The 23,118-nt window shown below is 43.5% G+C and overlaps 1 protein-coding gene across 1 annotated transcript in view; it reads left to right on the forward strand.

Annotated features, from left to right (window-relative positions):
- Nucleotides 1-4,177: 4,177 nt before the first annotated feature.
- dok6 (docking protein 6) overlaps nucleotides 4,178-23,118 on the forward strand; it is a 35,514-nt gene continuing 16,573 nt past the window's right edge. Inside the window, exon 1 of the mRNA XM_084033919.1 lies at nucleotides 4,178-4,365. Within this exon, the coding sequence (XP_083890045.1) occupies nucleotides 4,300-4,365 (66 nt within the window). The 5' untranslated portion in view covers nucleotides 4,178-4,299. The remainder of the gene's footprint in view (nucleotides 4,366-23,118) is intronic.

Raw genomic sequence — 23,118 nt, forward strand, 5'->3', positions numbered from 1 at the left:
CTCCACTTAGAGAACTGATGAATTCAGCCTCATGGCCTCCAAATTAGCCGCGTGGCATGAAATAAGAAAGAAGAGGAGGAAAACCAGGCGTCCCATCAGTCTTGTGGGAGAGGAGGGAGGGTCCTGTTTTACTGAGTGTGATGGATTCAGCCGTTTTCTGGGAGAAACGCCTCGGCAGCAGAACAGCGTCCGTCTCCAGAGAACCGACCCGGGTTCAGCCTCGCCGTGACATAAGACGGACCCCAATTTAGGACACAAAGACTGGGTCGAACCAACAGGAGGGGCAGCCTCTTTCCCTGAGAATGAACCGTTCCACGCTCCCTCTCTCTCTGGCCTCCTATTTTTGTATCTTCCCCTCTGATTCACCCTCATCCGTCTACATCTCCTTCCCCTCCTCGCTCACTTCCCCTCGCCGCCCCCCCCCCCCCCCCCCCCCCCCCCTCATTACCATGAATGATCATTAAGCGTGTACCTACATGGTTTACTTTCCAAAGTTCATTTTCTGAGTCATGGCCGCTCATTCATGATTATAAATAGTCTCTGAATGCAAATGCCCGCACACCGGCCGAATTCAGAACAGGACCAAAAATAATGAAAGAGGGGGGGGGGGGCAATATTTTGAGAGAAAAAAGCACATGTTTACAAGTGAGTTTATTAAGTGGCAAATATGTATCGCCGCTATAAACAAGTTGGTTCCGCTAACACCGGATGTTTGCTGTTGCTATGACAACAAGTGAAAGCTACCGCTAGCATCTTAGCCAACCACCCCGATCAATAAACACCCATAAGATCAGAATATTGCCCCTCTCTCTCGGCTCTGTTTTTTCTTTTTATCTACAGTGACTTTAAAACGCCGTTGTACGCATTAGCCAGAATTCACAACAAGAAAAAAAAAAATTAAAGCCATGCCATGTATTTTTACTCAAGCTGCCACAAATGAAATCTTATTCATAGCTCATTTTTTTGGTTAATTATGTAATGCCCTCCGTCTTATTCGCTCTACACAAACGCTCGTTGGATTGAAGCGAAGGACCGTCTGCGTTCTCAGTCTCCCCTTCCAGAGGACGGAGAGGCCCTCCAACCACTTCTTCTTCTTCTGTTATGGAGTAAATCACAAACATGTCATGGCCGGATCCTCGGGGAACACACACAACCTTAGCTGTCCTATATTGCGCCGCTACGATACCGATGTCCTACTGATGGCCAAGGACCCGCTGAGCCCAGAACAGCCCACATCTCTTATTCTCTTCCCCCCTACTAGCTTTTTCTGCCCTCCAGGCATTGACATTTAATCAAACCCAAATCCCATTGTGCCTATTAACATATCAGGCTGATACCGGTTGCTGTAAAAAAAGAAGAAGCTGGAAGTACAGGAGCAGAACATTAGCATAACTCCGCCTGTGTGTGATCACCATTTTCTCTCTCTGCCCACATGTTAAAATGCTTATCTGGCAAACTAAGAGTGGAGTGTCTTCCTCTCGTTCACCCCAGCTTATCTTCTTTAGGATGTGTTAATTATTTATCGGCCTGCGCTCGCAAACGCTCGCCAAACTAAGCGTCTAATGCAAAAAAAAAGGCCATTTTAATTTCACCAGACCATCAAAACCATCTAAAGCTTGCTTTTGGTTTTTTTTGGCTGCGATTAAATAAACAATACGGGGGTGTGTACTTGTTTTTAGGGCTTTAAGTGCTTTAATGGATGGTTTAGTTTGTGTGAAGCAGCTCCGTCTTCTCAGGATTAATCACCGCAGACGTGAAAGGACTCGGATCCGTGACGCCGTAAACGTCTGTGAAAAATGGGCGACGATTATGAGGTCAATGGCTGATGGATCGGCTCCCCGTATTGGACGGGAGTTGTTTTCTACGGCTCAGCAGATCGTTTGACCTTGATGAAGGTCGCTCCTGTTTCCCGGGTGACTCTTCACACGCGTTGACCTTGTTGGCAGCCGCTCGTGTATGTCGGTTCGCCCGCACGCCGAGTCTACCTGCGACCGCCAAATAAACGGTTGTTGGTCTTGTATCGCAGCAGGTAATTACTTCCCCGAAAAAAGAGAAAAAAACTGGGACAGCTTCGCCGTAATGACACGGGAGCAGAATATTTAACACGATGGGGGAAAAAAGTCATTGTTGCTGTCAGAGCGGGGTTTTTTCTTGGAGGGGGGATGACAAGGCTGCAGGGAAATGGAACGGGGCCTTCGCGTTGTACGGAAAGAGGATTACGTAGACAAAACAACTTTGACAAGTCTGGAACATTTGAGGACACTTCCGGGGAGATATGGAGATTATCAAAGTGGAGCTGTTTTGTTGCAGACACAAACACAGTTTCACGTCTTTATTTTAAACGCATCCAACGTGCAGCGAAGAGACATCGGCATTCAGTGCAACACAAGGAATAATACATCGGTGTGGGCAATGGGCTGATTGTAGCAGAGAAAAGATAAAAACGTGTGTTCTCATTTATGGCTTTGCTGATAACGCCACATTAATCTGGAGGGTTGAATAAAAAGTGAGGTGTTGAGGAATCTTCACTTCACCATAAAGTTGTTTATGTAACTGCGTTACATAAGTCATCTCTTTCCTCTGCATTTTAATCAAGGTAAGTAATGGTAGAGCCTTGTATCGATGTACCTGAGCCATCTGCTCCGACACACACACACACACACACACACACACACACACACACACACACACACACACACACGGATCAGGATTAGAGCTTTGGCAGGGATCAGAATTTTGTTTCTGTTTCTTTTTTGAATTTCTTTTTATTGCCAATCTGCAGCCCTGTATCAACAATAAGCCGTTTGCTTTCTGCGATCTCGTTCTCCTACGATGTTTTTGATCCTTTACCGGACTATCTGCTTCTTTATTATTCAACAAATCAAACAACATCAATTCAAGGCCACCTAATAATGACAAAACACGGTGCTCACACACTGCCGTATTGTATTTGCTTATTAGCCAGGCCGTCTGGTGGAAAATATGGAAATGATATTCATACTCAGACAGGTAATAATGACTGAAAGGCAAGGTGAAAAACAAAGAAGTGTGTTGCAAATTAGCCTGAACACGAGGCTCGGTGGATATTTGCATATTCTCTTTGAACATAAAGGGTGAGGCTTCGAATCTGCTGTTTTCAGATTTAAAAAAAGTTCATTAAAATTCACGAAAGCCTTGTAAAACACGTTGTAACAAACAAATGAGGGAGGCACATTAATCTCCACAAGCACTTTTATTTCAGTGACCAACGTGATGAACGACCTCAGAGTTTACGGTTTACACGTCGGTTATAGACAAAAACATCCAAATGATATCAGTATCTAAACATATTTAGTGATTACTGGTGGTTGTTTTCATTATTCATAAATCTGCGGATTATATTTCCACTAATGATTTATTTATATTTTAATCTATAAAATGCCAGAATTATTTAAAGTGAGAACTTAATAAGATACCATTTTTTTGGCCAGACCTTCACTTTAAGGAAAAAAAAAAATTCAAATAAATCCCCCAGAATTTGCATTTTTGCCTGAAAAAAATGATAAAATCTGAAGTTAAACAAATATATCTCCTGATGAATCTATTAATTTACTATTTAAAAAAATATGAACATGAGAATTAAGTATTACACTGTGATAGCACGCTCAACTTTAAGATAAAATACGGTGATATAACACTACAATAAACTCTCTCTCTCATTGTTGCATAATGCAAATGCTAAAATAAAACATACTATGATAAGTCGTAAAATCAGACTCAAAGAATGCATAATAATGAGCAATATTTTTGAAATGCTAACCTTAGCCACCATAAGAAAAAACAAATCATTTTTGTTCGAATGTGTTTTTATTCCAAAGGTCTCAATACTTCTTTAAATCCAGAGACAATATGAACATTATTTCATAGTAATAATGGAGTTAAAGCAGCAGTGATCCTCCACACCCCCCTCTCTGCTGCGGGGATGGTGTGGTCCAGGAAGCGCGCCTCTCCTCCCCCTCCTCCTCCTCCTCTCCTCTCCTCTGAAGGGAATCAGCTGACTGAATGGTATCTCCCTCCCTCCCCCCCTCCTCTCGCGGATGGATCGCGCCGCTGAAGCCGGCCAGCCTGCGCGCTGACACAGGAGCAGGTCGCCCCACCGCCGCGCTCTCTCCCGCCGCTGGATGTCTCACCGACGACCGGCAAAAAAAAAGAAAAAGAAAAAAAGAAAACACACCCGCAAAGAGAGGTTGTTTTATTTCTATTTATTTGATTTATTTTTTATAGATATATTTATCCCCTCGGGCAGGAAGCTACACCACCATGGCTTCCAACTTCAACGACATAGTGAAGCAGGGATACGTGAGGATACGGAGTAAGAAACTGGGGGTGAGTACTGTTGCACTTGCAGTCTGTCGGAGGAGGAGGAGGAGGAGGAGGAGGAGGAGGAGGAGGATGTTTGCGGTCTCCTCGGCGTCGGGGGGCGGCTGGATTAAGAAAAGAGCCTTTAATTGCTCCGCAGACCGCCGTCCCGCTGCGAGCTCTTCAAGAGGAGAGAAACCGATTAGAGCAGCACGAGCCCGGCCAACTTTCTCCGGTGCACCGTGCAAACAACCAACCAACCAACCAACCAACCAACAACACACAGCACAAACCGGGATGGTTGAGGGTGACTGACAGCTGCTGTCAGGTGGATGCTGTTGTCCTTTAGTCTCTGCTTGGAGTCTAACTTTATATTCACTGAGGAAAGTTACACATGCTGTCTGAGATACTCTGCAAACGTGTTGGATGGATTTCCAACAGTATATGAATTCTGGAAATCGTGTTTATTATGTGCATTGACACCAGTGTGTTTAAACCAGCTGATTCTGGTGTGATGGCTGAGACCCAGGTAAAGGATTTGCCATCCAGGAAAAAAAAAAGTCTCCATTGGCTTAAATTGAAATGAATGATACATATTCAATTATGAGTGCCTTATTGTCTGACTCATAAAGCCATCTGCTTTTGTTCATGCTTCCAGCTCATTACGCCGACAGAGCGGGGCACACCTCCCCCTCCTTTTGATGAAGTGTGATGATGGAGGCTAATGATGTCTGCCTCCTCACATCATCACCTGGCTTCATCAACGCCGTCCCACTATTGTTTGCTGCCAGTTTGAGCTGATCTCTGATGATTGGTTTGTCTAGTAAGAGGAACACCTTTAGTGCACAAGCTAGAAACAAATGAAAGTGCAAGGCATTCGTTAGTTGTTAACATGCAAATTAGCTCGCTCACGCACTTGGCTGGGTTTATTTACTTCTTGCCATATGCTATTAGCGAGATGCATTCAGAGAAAGAGGGAGAGGGAGAGCGTGCGACTCCCGAGGACGCCACGCTGCGTTGGCTGCAGCTCGAGGTATGGATGCCATATCTCTGCCAGCTCCAAATCTCATCCTGCTGTTTGTGGAGAAAAAAAAAAGAAGAAGCACAGTTTGTGTCCTGATCGCCCACTCCATGCTCGCTGACGTTTCATCATAGAAAGGAAAAAAGCCACGCTGCGATGGCCTCAGAGGACCCCGGTGTGGGCAGACAGAAAGTATTTATCCCTCTATGCTCGGGGTTAGTTATTCCAGGGCCCATTCTCATCGTGAATCATGGAGAAACGGTGGAAATGTGGCAGGAACAAGGCCTCTGTCTCCCAGAATCAACAGGCACTGATCCTTCTGATTATTCCAGTGCTTAAAGTGCCTAATTTCAAGTGTTTTGAGGGGGATGGAAATCCCAATGTGTGACACGTGTGGGCTGACTGTGAAAAAAAATACACATCTGGATAGAAGGGGATGATATTTAGAGTTGAGAGAGTTATATCATAGCTGTTTCAAACGGCATCATTCATTTCATTTTTATCTTTGTCTCATTTTTTTGACACACAACAGCTAAATAAGGTTTATGGCTGTGAAGAGACGCTTGATATGCCGAACAGAGAGTGAGAACAGAAGGAGACTCAGATTTAGTATCGATAGACACCTCGCTTCTTAGGATTCCTCATCATCGCTAAGATGCAGCCAAACCTGCGACATAGACTCCCATCCAATGAGCCGTTCTGGAGTCAAAAATCCCAACACCTTACTGGGAGAAATGTAAGATTTATTTCTACAATGTGCTGCTTAACTAACCCAAATAGGGCCATGATTGAAGCTCATGCTCATTAACTATAAATCTATTCTCATACAAAATAACTATTTAATTAAATGTTTGATCAATAAGATGTCAGAGAGAAAAATGATTGCCAAAAGTTCCCAAAGGCCTGGGGAGACATCTTCAAACTCAAAATATAACTAATAACCTCACAATAACAAAATGTACTATACATGAGGCCAATGTTTGCATTGGACAGGCTGAAACTTCTTTAATTATTAGTTGATCATCCACATATCTGTCTGCTGATCGTCTTATCGATCTACCTGTTCAGCAAATGTCCTTTAATAATTAATATGAACATGTTGCCTGAATCAAAAATGATTCTGATTCAAATCAGCAGTCGTTTCCACAAAGGATGAGTGAACGAGATCATAAATCTGAGCAACAGAGCTGCAACCAACGATTGTTTTCATAACCAATTAATCTGCTGATCATTTATCTGCTTTATATGATGAATTGATTGTTGTTTGCTTGTTTTGTCTAAAAACCCAGAGAGATTCTGTTTATGATGATAGAAGACGAAGCTTCAATTTTCTGACAGGTTTTGATATGAAGTGCTACGAATGCATTTAAATGGGTACCAGAAAGGTACCCCGGTTGAGGCTCTATATCTGGCCATATGTGTGCTACGAATGCATTTCAATGGGTTCCAGAAAGGTACCCCGGTTGAGGCTCGATACCCGGCTCTATGTGTGCTACGAATGCATTTCAATGGGTTCCAGAAAGGTACCCCGGTTGAGGCTCGATATCTGGCCATATGTGTTCTACGAATGCATTTAAATGGGTTCCAGAAACGTACCCCGGTTGAGGCTCGATATCTGGCCATATGTGTTCTACGAATGCATTTAAATGGGTACCAGAAAGGTACCCCGGTTGAGGCTCGATATCTGGCCATATGTGTTTCAAATGCATTTAAATGGGTTCCAGAAAGGTAACCCGGTTGAGGCTCGATACCCGGCTCTATGTGTGCTACGAATGCATTTCAATGGGTACCAGAAAGGTACCCCGGTTGAGGCTCGATACCTAGCCCTACCTGTCAGCTTGTACCTGCTCAGCTTTAGCACAGAAAGGTCCTGAATGTTTCCCCCCCAACGCGTGGTGTTTTTTTTGTGCTTTAAAGGTCTTTCAAATATCACATATCAAGACTTTGCATCACAGTTGACCTTCTAATGCTCCCACCCAGGTCTCCATTCTAAATGCTGTGCCATTTAAAATGCATTATACATTATTTTTTTTATGAAAGTGTAGTAGAGACGAATGGTTCTCTTTATGCGATGATATTACAGTGGCCACACCAACGGCTTCGCCTGAATCTCATCAGCATCTGTCAATATGATTGGCTCATTTCCAAAACCCTGCCATGTGTGAAGGTTGAGGGCCGCGAGGTCAGATTCTGCCGAGTGATCAGAACCACCAAATCGGTGGCCACTTTCTCCTTCGGCTATTTTTGCCGGGACGTTTGTTTTCTCTTTCCACTGACGTGAATGGCAACGATTTTCTACATTAGCCAACTTCTTTGTCTCTTTGTTGGCTGAAGAGACAACGGTGCAGTGTTCTTGAATGCACAAGTAGTCTCTCTCTCTCCCTTTTCCTTTCTCACATCCCCCTCCTCTTCCTCACCTCGCCACCCATTCTCTCAACTCTTGTCTCACCTGTACACTTCAGTCTCTCTCTCACCCCCCTTCTCATTTTATCTCCCTTCTTCCTCTTTATCTCCCTCACCTCATCCCCCTTTTCTCTCTCTCTCACACTATTCTCTCCTTCACTGGTTTGCAGACAGCTGAGAGACTGAGCACAAAAGCATCCTATTCATCACCCCACACTGCACCCTCCATAACCCCAACAGGCTATTCCCCCCCGACACAGTGCAAAGGCACGCACACACACACACACACACACACACACACACACACACACACACACACACACACACACACACACAAATTGGCTCGGTTCAACATTGAAGAATTGGCACACACACACACACACATGCAACCCCGACAAACAAGTAAACAATCTGCTGCCAGAGAACAGTGTGTGGATTCTCAATTAATTCTAATCCCGTGGCTTTGTAACCATACAGTATTTTTCTTTCACGACATAAAGACAAACTAAATGCTGACAAGCGGTCCCCAAAAAAAACAAGAGAAAAACATCAAATGTGGCAGCATTGCCGACACACATGCAGCCCTTTTTGCTTTTGTCCCTTCCGGCGATGCTATCGGAGGGATGGACTCCTCTTTGACGAGCTGAATAACGTGACCTTTGAGTAGATCTGTGCGTCAGCCTCAGACCAGGTACATGCTTTCCAGGTTAAGCGTCGCTGTGGTAAATAGGATAAAAAGGTCGGCTGTTAATGGGAATATTTTTACCCCTCGTCCGTCCCAACATTTTTCCTTTTCAAGCCTGTTAACGCTCCATTTCTCGTGCCATTCGCTCTCCCCGTTCAACAAAACATGTTTTTGACACTTCAAACGGAAGCGTTAGATTAGATGTTGGCCCGCAGGTAAAAATGTGTAATATTTTAGGAAAACGCCGAGCACTTCACACATAGATTTCACACACATTTTCCACTACAGTATTTTCATCAAAGCAAAAAGTAAATGCAAAAGACTCAGCATTAACTTCTCTCACATACAAACACATACAAAATGTGTGGTTAGAATAGAACATGGAGAATTATCGCCTGACTTCCTGTGGTTATAGCAGCTCTTCAGTCGTTTAGTTTTTTAATGCCTTTAACTTTAATATTTTGGTTCATAGTGTAGCTTTCAGACACCACAGGCAACTGTTTTTCTGCAGACAGACAGAGTTAGCATTTAGCTGCTGATGAAAGTATAGGATTGAGCAGCTAGAGAGCCAGATATTTCCCACAGGAGTTGGTGGAGAACAAAATCAGAGCCAAAAAGGACAGTTGTGAGCTAGAAAGTAGCTGAAAGTTGAGGGCAACTCATTTTGACCCAATTCTCCTGTGTAGCTCACTGTTGATTTTCTGCTACTTTGGACTTCAAACTGATTTAAAAATGAAAATGTCAGCATCGATCTAGAGGACATTTTGGAGATCCGGAGATGCCATCGGACATTTTGACGTTGAAAGTGCACCTTCATTGTGCTGGACTTCTACATTCAAGCTAAAATAAGATTAAAATCAACAAACTGACTTAGATCCTAAAGAGAAATACTGTAGAATATATTTGATAGACTGCTAATGCAATTCATAATAGCTAGAATAAAATGGAAAAGGACAAAGTTTGTAGTCAACGGCCATTATGAGAGAGCCTCGGTCAAACCGGAAATGTCAAAGCAGAAAAACACATTAAAAATGCATTATGTCTGGTCCAGAATGAGGAGGAGTGAAAATACAATCAGCCAAAAAGTCTGGATGTAAACAAATAATCAGTAAGCCAATAATCGGGGCGGCTGCAGACGGAGCGTTTAAGTTAGTCATCATCCAAACACAAGGATATCATTTACGAAAAAGATGTATTTTGCTCTTGTTTATAGATTTACAGAAGTGATTTGGAGGCTTAAAATTGCTTTTTTATATGAGAGAACCACTTCACAGTGGAGGGGAATGTACTTAGGAATCTCGCCGTAATTTCAAGACTGAAAATAATCGAGTGACAACAGAAGCTCGCTACTTATTGGAACCTTGCCGTCTTTGGTTTGAGGGGAGTTTAATGTGTTGCGGTGGCCCGACGCTGCAAAATCGGCAGTAAGGGATGTTGGTAATTAGATATGACCACTTTAAACACATCACATTACATGGTGTGATACTCCTACCAGCTCCTACCAGCTCCTCTCTCTGGGTAGACACTTACTGTGGATGCTTACTCATGAAATAAATGTGGAAGTCATGCATCTTTCCATCTTGCTCTGTTGGGGAAGAGAGTTTGGACTATATTTGAATATTTTGATGCTTGATTCATGCAAACGGCTGTTTCCGGTTCCAGCTATATCTTCGTAAACTGAACAAGTTTGGACAAAACAAAGGTAATCCCCAGAAAGAGACAATGCAAAGTGTCAAAATAGTGTTTTGAAGACCTTTTAACACCTGACTCCGATTAGCTTAGCTTGCAGTTTACACCGAAACAGACGTTAACGGTGCAACTAAAACATTTTCTCACCATTAAATATAAGATTTATGACTCTTTTAAAGTACTTTTTTGGATGGTGCTCGCCGGCCGATCTCTGTGAAGTGTTTTTTCCCTCTTTTGTCTCACTCAGCTGTTTTTTGTCCAGTGACCATCCGGGTTTTTGTTTTTGAACGTGGACGGCGTGTACTGTGATGGTTTGTGGGTATGTTTGACCCCCTCCTTGTTGGCGCACTAAACGCCCACCAAAGCAGACGCAGAAAAAGAGCGGAGAACAATGCGCCTATTGTCCAAGATGGTACAGCCATTTAAGATGGGATCTTGCCACTTCCATGCACTCGCTAGGAAACAATGACGGGCCGTCCAGAACGCTGCATGTCAGGAGATTTCTCACCCGGGAACTTTCCTCGCCGGCGGAGCGGAGAAGAGACACAGTCGGCTGTGTTGAGACTTTCCAAACTACAGCAGAAGGAATCAGATTATATCAATTAGCAAATTCTTCCATCTGGCGGCAACAATCCGCCGCGTTCTTCACTCCCATCTTTTTCCGATTTGCCAAACAGAACTTGAAACTGTGGCAGATTTCTTCAACAAGCCTCGTTTTGTTTAGGGTGTGATTTGTGCCTTGTGGGCGCATCGTAGCCTACTTTCAAGCTCCTCCTTGTGATGGATGCTTTTTCGACTCGCTGCATTAATCCACGGGTATATGCGGGGCTATACATCGTGTGGTCATTTCCTTTGGTTTTTCATCAGCTTCCGCCGTCAAAGACAAAAAAAAGGCCGAAGACAGATTACCGGCTCTTATTGGCCCTGATGAATTGCATCTCCAGCGGGATGTGGGAACAACAGTCGGACGGTCGTTATTCACGGTGAAATATGTGCCTCTATTATATAGTCGCTTTCATTAATAAATCTCAGGCCCGGACCCCACTTGAACATTTCACATCATTGATTCCCGTTGTTCCTAATTATCAAAAAAGCTTTTGGTCGTGACAGAATGTTGTTATTAGTAGTTTGTAATGCCTAAAAGCCCATTGATGAAGTAATGCACCATAAAAAGAGCGTTTTTTGCTAATAACGCCTCGTATCAACACTCTTTCCTTGCCCTCGCCCAGCTTCGTGCTCTCAGAGATTACAAGGAAGGACTTTTTCAATCCCACAGATTTGTCTCCTCCCTCTCTCGTCTGACTCGCTGTCTGAGATCGTACACGAACGATGTCACACCGAGCCGCCGCTGTCCACGGCAGCTTTGTGTTCCCAGTGTTTTTCTGATGAGCTGCTTTGTAAAGTGCAAAGTTCTCTAATCCCATTGGAGGGGGGAGAAAAAAAGTCACAGCTCAATGGAAAAGGCTCTCTTCATGGCTGTTTAATCTCTCCAATCCCTGCAGACCATGCCCCCTGACAACACTCGCTTCAGTACCATAAATAAAACAAGCACATTTGTCCGACTGCATTTAAATCTTTATTCGGTTGGTTTATTCTGTTTGGATATTAAGGATCGGAAATGCAACGGAGAATTTCATTTAAAGCAGCTTTATCAATATTTCTATACATGAGGATTATCTTTCTGTTTATTTCAGCTTTACAGAGATTTATAGCAACTTTCAGCTCATTGTTTTGTTCTTTTTTTACTGTTTTGGAAACAAACGGATGATACGCTACCTGCCCAGCAACAGTCAACGTTAGCAAATACCTGCATCGTGGAGCGTTTAGCAGTTTAAACACCCAGATACTTCCTTCAGGAGTTGGTGGCGACCAAAGAGTTCAAATTGACTGAATCCAAACACGTGCCGACGTTGCCCAGAATGTTTCAATAACTGAATGCTAACACGTTTGCTATCAACTTAAAGGTGAGAATATGTTTGTGTGTTTACAGCTTGTTTCTGCTGCCCCCAAGTGGCCTAACAGGGCGTTAGTGATTTAACATACAATATTGAAAAATGCAACAGAACTAAATTATATTAAGACTAAATCTGTTCTATAAAAGGACAGACTTTCGGCTTCTTATCTGTTGTTTTGGTACATTCATCACAGTTTAAGTAGTTAAATGAAAGTGCAGTCCAGAGATGTGTTTCATCTACTTGTTATTCAGAGATACATTTTGGAGCCAAAATTAATTCATTTTAGACTTTCTTTCAGGTCGGTGAGCAGGTTTTTTTTGTGAAGGACTTTCTATAAGTGACTATTTCAACACTATCTGTGATGTGATGAGATCCTCCACCTGCCTCCCCGACAATAAACCCAACACTGTAGACTCAGAATATTTATTCAAGCATGTTAAATATTACATTTCAGCGATGTGAACAAATTGGATTTTCCCGCAAAAATCGCGTTGTCACTCTCGTCACACAGTTAGCGCCGCGACTCCTTCTTGGAGTTTTGGTTTTCAACAAAGTCGGTGAAATGAATTATGTTTCAAAGTCGATTCTCTATCTCTTGGCTGGAAAGGGGAAAAAAGCTACATTTAATAACTAATTTAATTCCTGTAATAACGTGCTCCGAGTCCATCCGATCCACATCCCCCCTCCCCACGTGGGGGTCCAGGTCTCGACAGATCTCAGATCAACGGATCGTGCCGATACGCTGGAGACTCACCTATAAAACACCAATGCCTGGAGGAATCTATCATAGCTCCATTAACACTCCTGCTTCATCCTCCTCGCCTCCCTCCCCTCATTAATCAACAGACCGGCCCTCAGGGCTCCACGCTGCAGCTAAGTTCACTGTGTAAGTGTGTGTGTGTGTGTGTGTGTGCTGCATACATGTGGGCATTGTGCATTTGCATAATGTGCACATGCATGGGTGTTTGCACGTGGGAGATATGTGAAAATACACTTTCTCAGAGCGATATTTCCGTTTTCTCGCTTCCTGCTTCCAAACTCATTTCAGAGAAATTGGGTCTTCTAAGATTAGTTGTCATACCTGACAATCAGATTTGTAAATACTATCTGAAAAAAAGGGAAGCGGTTGAAGTTATTCTTAGAAGAAGAAGAAGAAGAAGAAGAAGGTCCCACCTACCTTCTTTTTTATATTTGAATCACGATCTATAATGAGTTCTTCTCCTGCTGTTACCTTTCATCAGCCTGCTTGCCAAGCACATTCAGTACAGTGTGCAGCCAAAGATAGCCTCGGCTGCGTGTCTATGTGTTCGTCTTTGTCTGCGTCTCCTAATTTACCGACGCAGTGCATAGGTAAACATTATTACGGCCTCGCTAAGGAAAAAGAGTGATAGAGCACCCGATGTGCTCTAAAATGCAAGCAAATAGCCTTGTTGAATAATGTAAATGAGCCCTGACTGTGGAGTAAACAATGTTTTTTTTTGTTTTAACGTGGCACTAATTGTCAGGCTCTGTATTATTAATGTGTTTTTTTTTAAAAGTTGACCTTGTGTAAGCGTTGGTATCCTCCCGTCTGTGTGGAACTCTGTTTGTTTGGAGATGAGTGTGTCCTCTCCTCCCTCCCTCCCCCTCGTCCTCGGTCTCGGGGGAGTTCTTTTAATAGTAAGGAGGTGACAGTTTACCGGGGTTACACTTTGGCTACCGCCGAGTTTTCTAAAATTCTCACACACTCTGTTCTAACGAGCTAAAATGACCTCGAGTGTAGGCCAAGGTAATCTGACCCCCGCCCCCCTCCCCTTCTATTAAACAGCTTTTAATATTTCTCCAAGAATGATTGTTCGGGGGAATGGGTTTTGGATAAGGTCTGCCAACGGGAAACGGAGCACACAATAGCAGGCTTGGCAGTGGCACTTTGGTAGCGGATCATTTAAAGGTCATAATGGAGGAAATAATAGCCGTTACGAGCCATAAAACAATTAAAAACAAGAGGGGATTATACAACAGGAGTTCATACGTGCAAACTTTTGACCCGCCGTGAATCCTGAGCATGAACTGGCAGTTTTAGCACAAAAAAAGGAAGGTTTAAGTTGAGAGAACACATCTGGGTCAACACACACACACACACACCCCTTCCTTAATGTGCCCAGTTGTTCGCTCACATTTTCGGAGAAAATGTCTGTCGGGGCGAAGTGATAATTGCATTCCTCACCGATTTCATGCTGAGACACACAGCGACGGCGAATCACAGCCCATTTATTCCAAGGGAGCGTGTTTCTTTGGGAGGAAATGAGACAAAAACAATATGACCGACTCCATCGGACCTCCCTTTATTTTGACACACAAGTGCACTTCCCACGTTTATTTCCTCCCCTTCCCTTTTCTGTTTTTATTCCCCCGGCATCCTCTTTGAGGAGTCAAGTTAGTTCCAGGGAGAACAAATCTGCTGCTTTCTGGGTTTCGGAGGGAAATAGTCGAGACGGCATGCTTTCTCCCGTATCAGAGACCCAAACATCAGCGAGAGAGTACCTCTTTAGAAGTAATCCTCAAGGGGGGGGCTGCACCAATGCATGAGGATTACTGCTTTTAGAGCTTCTGATGAAATTCAAATAACAAAGTGTCCTTTGGTTTCCTAATAATCCTGCTGAACATGCACAAAGTGTTTGCTGGAACGCCTCTGAGCCTCGTTCACTCTCTCAGTCTTTATTGATGTGATAATTAAGTGGTCATCTAATGGTCATTTACATTCTCTTCCCACAGTCGGTCTCTTCTGAGGAACTGTACTTGGTTTCCATGCAACAGCCCCGTCACCTACGGCAACCAAAAAATAATAAGGCCTTTACGACCCTTTTTATTGTGACCATATTCCTTCTTCATTTATGGATTAGGTTCGGTTTAACATGCAGCCACGCTGGAGGATACACAGCGCTGGACAACTCATTCCAGACTCACAAAGAAGATAACCGCCGCCCCGTTATTGTTGCCCCCCCCCTGTCTGAGCGGTCTCGCTCCGCTCGGCGGCGAGGGTATTCTGCCACAGTCCAAATCCTTCTTTGTCTGCGCGTTATTGTCTGTGAACGCTTCAGCCTTGTACAGGATTAAATGGAAATTGTTACGTGTGTGTGTGTGTGTGTGTGTGTGTGTGTGTGTGTGTGTAGAGGACTGCTGACTAAAGCTGTAACACAAAGAGGTTTGGATGAGGGACGGTTTAAAGAGCAGGCAATAGTCGTAATGATTACTTAAAGCACAAATTCTCCCACCGGGCGCTGAAATAGACGAAGTAAGCAACATTATGGAAGTGTATTGGTGTATTATGGGATTATGATTGGTGGTGTAATCCCATGTTTTAGCTGTGGTCGTTTTTGGCGATATGCCGCCCTGTTTACGCCGTAAAAAAAGCCTCCTCTCCGCTCCCTCACACCTGGGAGAAAAACTTCAATATTGACCTACATCTCCTTCAGAATAATTTGGCCGGCTATTTTTGTGCTGTGCTGTAAAAAGAGAGAAAAAAGAAAAGCTCCAGTGGATTCAGTAGCAGTGTGACATTTTAACTTCTTGTTCCAGTGTCGGGCAAACATCTCCCTCGTCTCCACACAGTTATCAGGAACAACAACAGCAGAAATACTTACATGAGATCAGCAATGAGAAGCCAAACAGCCCTTTCTGACAAAGGCATTTTCAGGGCCGGTTGGGAGCCTGATCTCAAACCAGGCCAAAGAACCGGCTCTCGGCCAGGAAAACTGGTTCCAGAGTGGCACTGACTCTTTGCTGGTCCTGAACCGGTCTCAAACCAAGTCTTGCTAAGTTCAGGGGGGGGTGGTGACCAACAAGACCAAGCGAAACAGAGCTTGTGGAAACGGCATAACTATGGACGCAAAATCAAAGCAGTCGTCTCCTCGGAGTTTGGTCCTCAAGAACCTCAAGAACAAACAAGTTGGCGCTCGTGTTTTTGGGGAAACCTCGGAAGACACAATGAGGAACCAATGGGAACCAGCACCAGGTTCTAGGTCAGGGTGTATATGGTGCCTGAAGTAAGGGGAGGAGGCTTTCTTATGAACGCTGCAGCAGAAAGGTGACCCTCGGTGCTCCGACCACGAACCCAGACATTCATCATGAATCCTAATGGAGGTTTGTGCAGAGAAGTTGCCTCTGTAGCGCTGACCTGTTCCAGCAGCTTCCTCGCCATCTTTCTCTCAAGCAAACTTTACTTTCTCCCCTTTCCTGTCTTTCTCTAAATCCCCTGCTGGACTTGTATTCCTGTCCGTCACACACTCATTTTTAATAATATCACCTGCTCCGTGGCACTCTTTCTTTCGGCCGAAGAAGCAGCAATAACATGTTGTTCGTCATATTTCCAAATCTATTTTTCAGCTCCTGAACGCACCACGTGCTATATCAGCCGAGGCCTTTAACAAGTGAAAATAGGGTGGGGGGCGGGGGGGGGTTACTAATTCTGTAATATTACATTTCAGGACCAGTTTGGCTCATGCGTGTTTGATGAGAATGTCCAACCATGCAGAGACAGAAGAAAGGGATGAGGAATGAACGAGGGACATTTAGAAGGGAGAGAGAGAGAGAGGGTGACGAGAGAAGGGAGGAGAGACGGAGACGAATCAGGAGAAGACGTGTGTGTGTGTGTGTGTGTGTGTGTGTGTGTGTGTGTGTGTGTGTGTGTGTGTGGAGTTGGGGGCAGTGATTACTTGCCGCTGAGGTAGCACTGCATTACACATGAGGATTTGGAATGGCCCAGATAAAGTAATCTATGATTAACTGGGGCGCGGCTGGCTCGCCACCCTGCCAACAGCTGTAGTCGGAGGCGAATTACAAAATTATGGGATGTCCAAACATTTTAGTGGAGCGGGAAATATATTTCCGTATCGGGTAGGGGAGGGGAGGGAGGGGGATTTGAGAAGGGATGAGTGTTTTATATTAAGTCAAAGGTCACAGCCGGTGACTGGGATGGGAGTGACAGGCGGAGCACAGGGGTGAAATTAGGTAAATATTTATAGTTGGAGGTTTGTTAGAAATGGTCCTGGGGAGGATTTGGCGAGGGAGGGGCGGAGTGATCCCAGTGATGATTGCTGTAACAACTGTCTGACGGAATAACAAATCAAATTATAAAGATGGACACCGCGGCACAGACCCCGCCACCGCCGCCGCCGCCTGAAATTGATTGCCGGCACCAGGAGCCGATATTGTCAGGGCCCGGTCTGTCAGAGTCCATCAGGCGTCATCATCGCCGGGGGAACCGTTAACCTCATGCAGACTCCACACTACTAGTGAAAATGTGAATGTTTTCTTGGTGATTACAAGGTTAAATATGCATTTTGTTCCCGGACTCGGTCTTCAACATGCTAAGTGGCCGCTGTGATCGTCCCGTCTGAGTGTTGCAGGACTACCGTGATTGAAGGGCTCTCATGCCTCGTTGTTGCCAGCACGCGCCGCAGCAATCATCTTTTAAATCACCGCTTGGAAGTTCACATGAATCACGGAGGGGTTGCAAACCCTGCCCACGTTTGTCCCTTTGTAAAATAATCAAACATCTTAGAGAATAATGAATGCATGTGCGCCTCCGAGGTACTACGCTTCAACATTCACTCCCGGAGAATCTAATGGGCGGCTATTTTTATTCCGCCGTGTGATTAGTCATTTACCTGAAGCAGGCTGTCATCGGAAATCATTTTCATGTCTTCAGACGGTTTCCTCGCTTCACCCCGACGACAAGTGATCTCGCCTGTGGGGGGAAATAGGAAAATATTTTATCGAGAGGCGAGACAGGTCTTTAATAACGGCCGAAGTTTGATGACGGACTTTGTGTTTGAGGCCACTTACAGGAAAAATGACGAAGGCTTCAGAAAATGGCTCATTACTGAGGCAATCCTCTACCAGACCTCTCAGCCCTGGATGTCTGTCAGGAACCCCGAGTTAAACTTTAACGGCATTCATCGTTACATTAAATGTCACCGCGCTGCAAAGAAAGGTTATTTTATACGTAGACAGATTCCTTTTGAAATTGTTAGCCCATCCGACTGTCTGCGATCGGATTCTGGCTGCCATCCTTCCCGCGGTCCCCCCTAGAACAACAAGTCTCCGTGTGGTTGTCGGAGTCGAGCTGATGAACTCGCTGCACCTCGCCAAAGTGCCTCCTGAATTGTTTTTCCCCGCCAGAGACGGATCTGCCTCACAAGTGAAGGGATTGCCCTTGAAACGTTCTCTCCAGCTTGTTGCGCCTACTTCACACGCCGCCTTGCTATGTGGCGGTGGACTAAAAGTCAAACAGAGAATAAGAATGTCAAAACCAATACCAGTCATATTCACAATTCTGGATACCCTAATCAATACAACTCGTACAGTCACGTCTCAAAACTTCCAATTACGACCAACCTATCAGTTCTCCTGGATTTCTTACATTTATAGCGATCCAAAATATGACAAAAATGAAAACATGTTATGAAAGTTTTTTGGTATTTGCCCTATTTAAATTCCCTCATCTGCTCAAGGTCAGTCTAATTGAATCCGTGGTACTGGAGCAGAATTGAAATCGGGGTTTCCACTGGGCCGCCGCCCGTCCTCCGACATTTCAGTGATGATTTCACTCGAAGCTGCGAGTCGTCAAAATCAAAAAGACGTCGAGCAGTTGGAAGCGGGTTTCCATCAACAGGTTGACTGCATCCATTGTTTTCCTGCATCCTTACCAGCCTTCCACTCCCCCTACAGCTGATGCCATCATGTTCTTCATGGAAGAGAGCTTACATGGATTATCAGCTTAACATTGCTTTTTTTTCTAGATACAGCATTTTTTTTTTTTTTGCATTAGAGTCCGGTTCCCTGTTTCATCTGCCTGATTTGCAAACTCTTGGCATGTTGTCATGTGCCTTTTATCAGAAGGGACTTCCTTCTGGTCACTATATGATCATTTTAAACTAATATTTAGGATGCTCATTCATATGGTTCATCAGAGTATTGAAAAACAATATAATCTCTGTATAGTATACTTGCTATACTCTCCATAATCGGCTACAGAAACATGTCAACCCTCTTGTCACACTTGGTTGTCCTGGTAACGCCAATTCAATTTCCTGGCATACTCTCCGAAATTGCAACAGTTAAACAAAACATAACATAATATGTTTTCTTCTGAATTATGTCAAATCATTTGAAAAAGTCACAAATGAAACCAAAAGCTTTGGTAGAAATCATTTGAATCCCTTTTGTTTAAATTCAAGGTTTTTCCATTCAGTCCATTGTTAAATGTATCAGAGGCCGTTGGATTTATGGTGCTATCATATTGTGTTGCTGCATTAATCACACTGAAACGCCACACACACAGACATGTAGCCCATTTTAAACCAGAACGAGAAGGAAAAGGATTTTATTTGTTTGTTTCTGGTCTGTTTACTCGTTAATGAAGAGGACACACACACACATGCACACACACACACACACATACACACACACACACACACACACACACACACACACACACACACACACACACCGTGGGCAACTTGAGTTGGAAAAATAATTTTCTTTAATAAATCATTCCAAGATCGTGTTAATGAAGTGTTAAATTTTAATAACCCAATCTCGTGGATTCCAGTGGCCCCGTGGGTTCTTCCCATTCCCCAAAATTGAAATGAATCCCATAAAATGACTTCTTTGTGATCCTGTTAACCTACTGAAAGCTGCTTTTTTGACCGGTGGATCACAATAATAATAATAATTAAATTGTCATTGTGGAGCATCAGTCGTTAACTGTGTGTGTTTCTAAGCAGGTACATCTTGAAGTGAAGTGTGTGTGCAGATGAGGCAGCGTTCTCTGACTAACTTTTAATGAGCCTCTCGCTCATTAATCAGACTTTGAGACTAATCAGGTCTATATGGGAGAGGGAACCGACTCCAGAGTTCATGTTTAGTATTTTAAGAGGATCCCTGCTGACGAGCTGCTTACAGTTATTCATGTAGAAAACAGAACCCACGCATGCTGATTGGACCCGTTTCTTACTGTGATCTGTAGGTCGTGTTCATTCAGAATTGAGTGTATTGTCTGTCTTCAAATGTCATAATAGTGAGTGGGGCTACTGGTTGATTATGTTGTCCATGCTGGATGGAGGAGCGTGGGTATTTGATGGAGAAGTGTGTAACACATTATTTTAAATATACTTCTTAAGACTGAGATATAACTGCTTCCAGTCAGCTACGTATTTTTTTTCAATAGATAATTATTTCACAAAACACTGAAGAATTACATTGTGTTCCTTGAGAATCTAAAATTGGGACCAGTACTGTTTATTGTATGTATATACTCTGTGTTGTAGACGTTCCACCTCTTCCCATATGCCGACGATACACTGCTTTATGTGGCGGTTTAAGTAAATCAAAGATCGAGACCTCATCACGAGTCAGTTAAACCTCAACACATCAATCTGTCCATTTAGGAAGGACAAGTAATTAGGAATCAGTTTCAGCTGCTTGGTTGCAAATCAAAGTGACAACAGGTGAGATAGAAAGGCAAAAGGCAATCCATAAAAGGATTTTTTTCATTTCCAGTTCTTTCCTGAATGATTCTTCTCTAGTTTTGTGTTCGGCAAGTTTCTTTTCTTTCCTTCCATACAACGGAAATCAGGAGGACAACTCAAAGCATAAACCAGGATTTTATTTTCACCATGACTTGACATGTTTTTCTTCACTCTTCCTTGTTTTCTCTTTCTGGAACGGGTGGGTCAGATTTCACTGCCAAGCAGTGTACTCTAACAGCGTTCTGGTATTAAATGAGTTGCACCAAAACCAGCAGAGTCTCATTCACGTCTGTGTAATTACAATCAGTGTTGGAGTGTCTGAATGAGAGACCCACCAGCAGCCCTGAGAATAGGACTGCCTCGACAAAAGCGTTGACAACTGTGGAACAGGCAAAATTAAGCCCTCTCCATTCATACCCTCTAGTTCTGATTATGCACGAGCTATCTCACTGAGCGTGCTTTTGTGCTGCTATAATTACTTAATCTGAGCACTCCTAGGGTGAATTACTTTGTGTGCGGCCAGCAGGGAGCCTTGCTTTGACTCAAGCTCCCAAAGGGGAATTCAGGCTAGCTTTCATTTTACTGAGTAAAAAGTTACAAATGTCCGCAGTCAAAACGGGATTCACGTCGCTGCTTGTTTTTCTATCAAAGATGTGTTTTAATCTGCATTATTATAGGAATAATGCATTAAGATTTTTCTATCACGCCTTGGTTTCCTTACATCTTTTATTATGAAGAGTGTGAAGAGAGTGATCCGACATGTGTGAGACTGTGTGTTGTGGTGTATTTCTGTGTTGTCTGCTGTTTCTGATGGGCCCGGCCAACACTTAACAAGAATGGAGGCCCATCAAGGCGGAGCGATAAGGACCCGGGGATCCACTCTAGACAATTACCGCAAAGTGCCAAGTTCAACTCAGTGGGCCTTTTATGAAGTACGCCAGCTTGAGTAAACAAATTAATCGTACGTCCGTGATTCCCCGACACGACCAGGCGGCCCAGGGCAATCATACATCAGGCAGAGTGATGGCGGCTGTCCGCACCAGGAAATAGAAGGGTCCCACGCTATTAAATATAGGCGACCACGTAGGACTCATAAGGCCATCACGCTTAGTCTGCCTCTCAACAGCGATGTGGAGACTCTGCATCGACTTTTTAAACCTTGACATTTTGGAAGTCTGGCTTTTAATATGGCGGCCTGATATCAGCAGACTTTTTAATTGATCCTCAGGGGAAGTCCAAAGAAAACCATGTATCTCCAAATGAAAATCGTATTGCATCAAAGCAGAAAATAGTTTAGTTCTTCTTCATCGAATGATAATTACATGGTTTGCAGAGAGAAATTTAAAGAAAATCGCAGAGATAAATTGTATATATGTATTGTATATATATGTGTGTGTGTGTGTGTGTGTGTGTGTGTGTGTGTGTGTGTGTTTGACCTTGAACTAGTCCAATATACAACATCCTGTGTTTGTGTCATCTTCAGCCGGTTGGTGGGTCAAACTGAGGTCCAGTAATCAATACAATGTACAGTTATCTGCTGCACCAGAGTGTGTGTGTGTGTGTGTGTGTGTGTGTGTGTGTGTGTGTGTGCTTACATTGTGTGGCCAGAAAGCGAAAGTGACCTCGTGCTCCACAGCCGGTATAATAAACAGAAGCACATTATTGCAGGTTGAAGCTGTGTTGTTAAGCAGAGTGTAGTTTATTTACTCTGATTTATATTCTGGGACAGTATTTGTTTGTGTGCACATATTGTGAAATGTGCTTTAATGCCTGCAGTTACAGCCGGTCTCTGCCCTGTTGCTAATACATAAATTCACTTGGAAATAAATGTATCACTGACTCAATCAAATATTCAGGAGTTGGGGTATTAATTAATAACAAAGACAATATGTAAATAAGTCATTTTTATTCCCTACATTCCCTTCTGAGAAAAACATTCTTACATATTAAAAGTTTTATTTCCCTTGTTTCCTTTTTAAATATCATATTCCTTTTACCAAATGCTGTAAGGAGGTTTTTGTGGGTGTTTTAAGATTCAGGACGCTTGTGAGGATCCTGTGATTGACAGATACTTTTAGAGACTTTAACACAAGCACACAACCAATTAAGTTTTTTTTCTTAGAGAACAATTGGATCTGTAGGAGCCCGTAATACTCCCACCCCATGCATACCAACAAAGGACGAGTAGACGGAGCAGCTATTCACCAAATTAAAGCATTTACTCTTGTTCCAAAACTCTGATAATGTCATAGACGGACCAGTTTATTATCTAAATACATTAATCATGAGATCATAACATTTGAATGAGATAAGTTCTCCCCACAAATAATGTATTTCCAGATGTATTTGATTCATGAGGCCAAATGGTTTCATTTCCTTTCCCCAGTTTTCTGTTTGACGTTCAGCTGGTTTAATAATCAGACTGAGAATCACTTTAATGTGCATCGTGTCACTTCTTTCCAATAGTAAACGACATGAATGAACCCGGAGGCCAAACTACAGTTTGAGCGATGG

The sequence above is a fragment of the Eutrigla gurnardus genome (assembly GCF_963514095.1).
Source record: "Eutrigla gurnardus genome assembly, chromosome: 18".
NCBI lineage: Eukaryota > Metazoa > Chordata > Actinopteri > Perciformes > Triglidae > Eutrigla > Eutrigla gurnardus.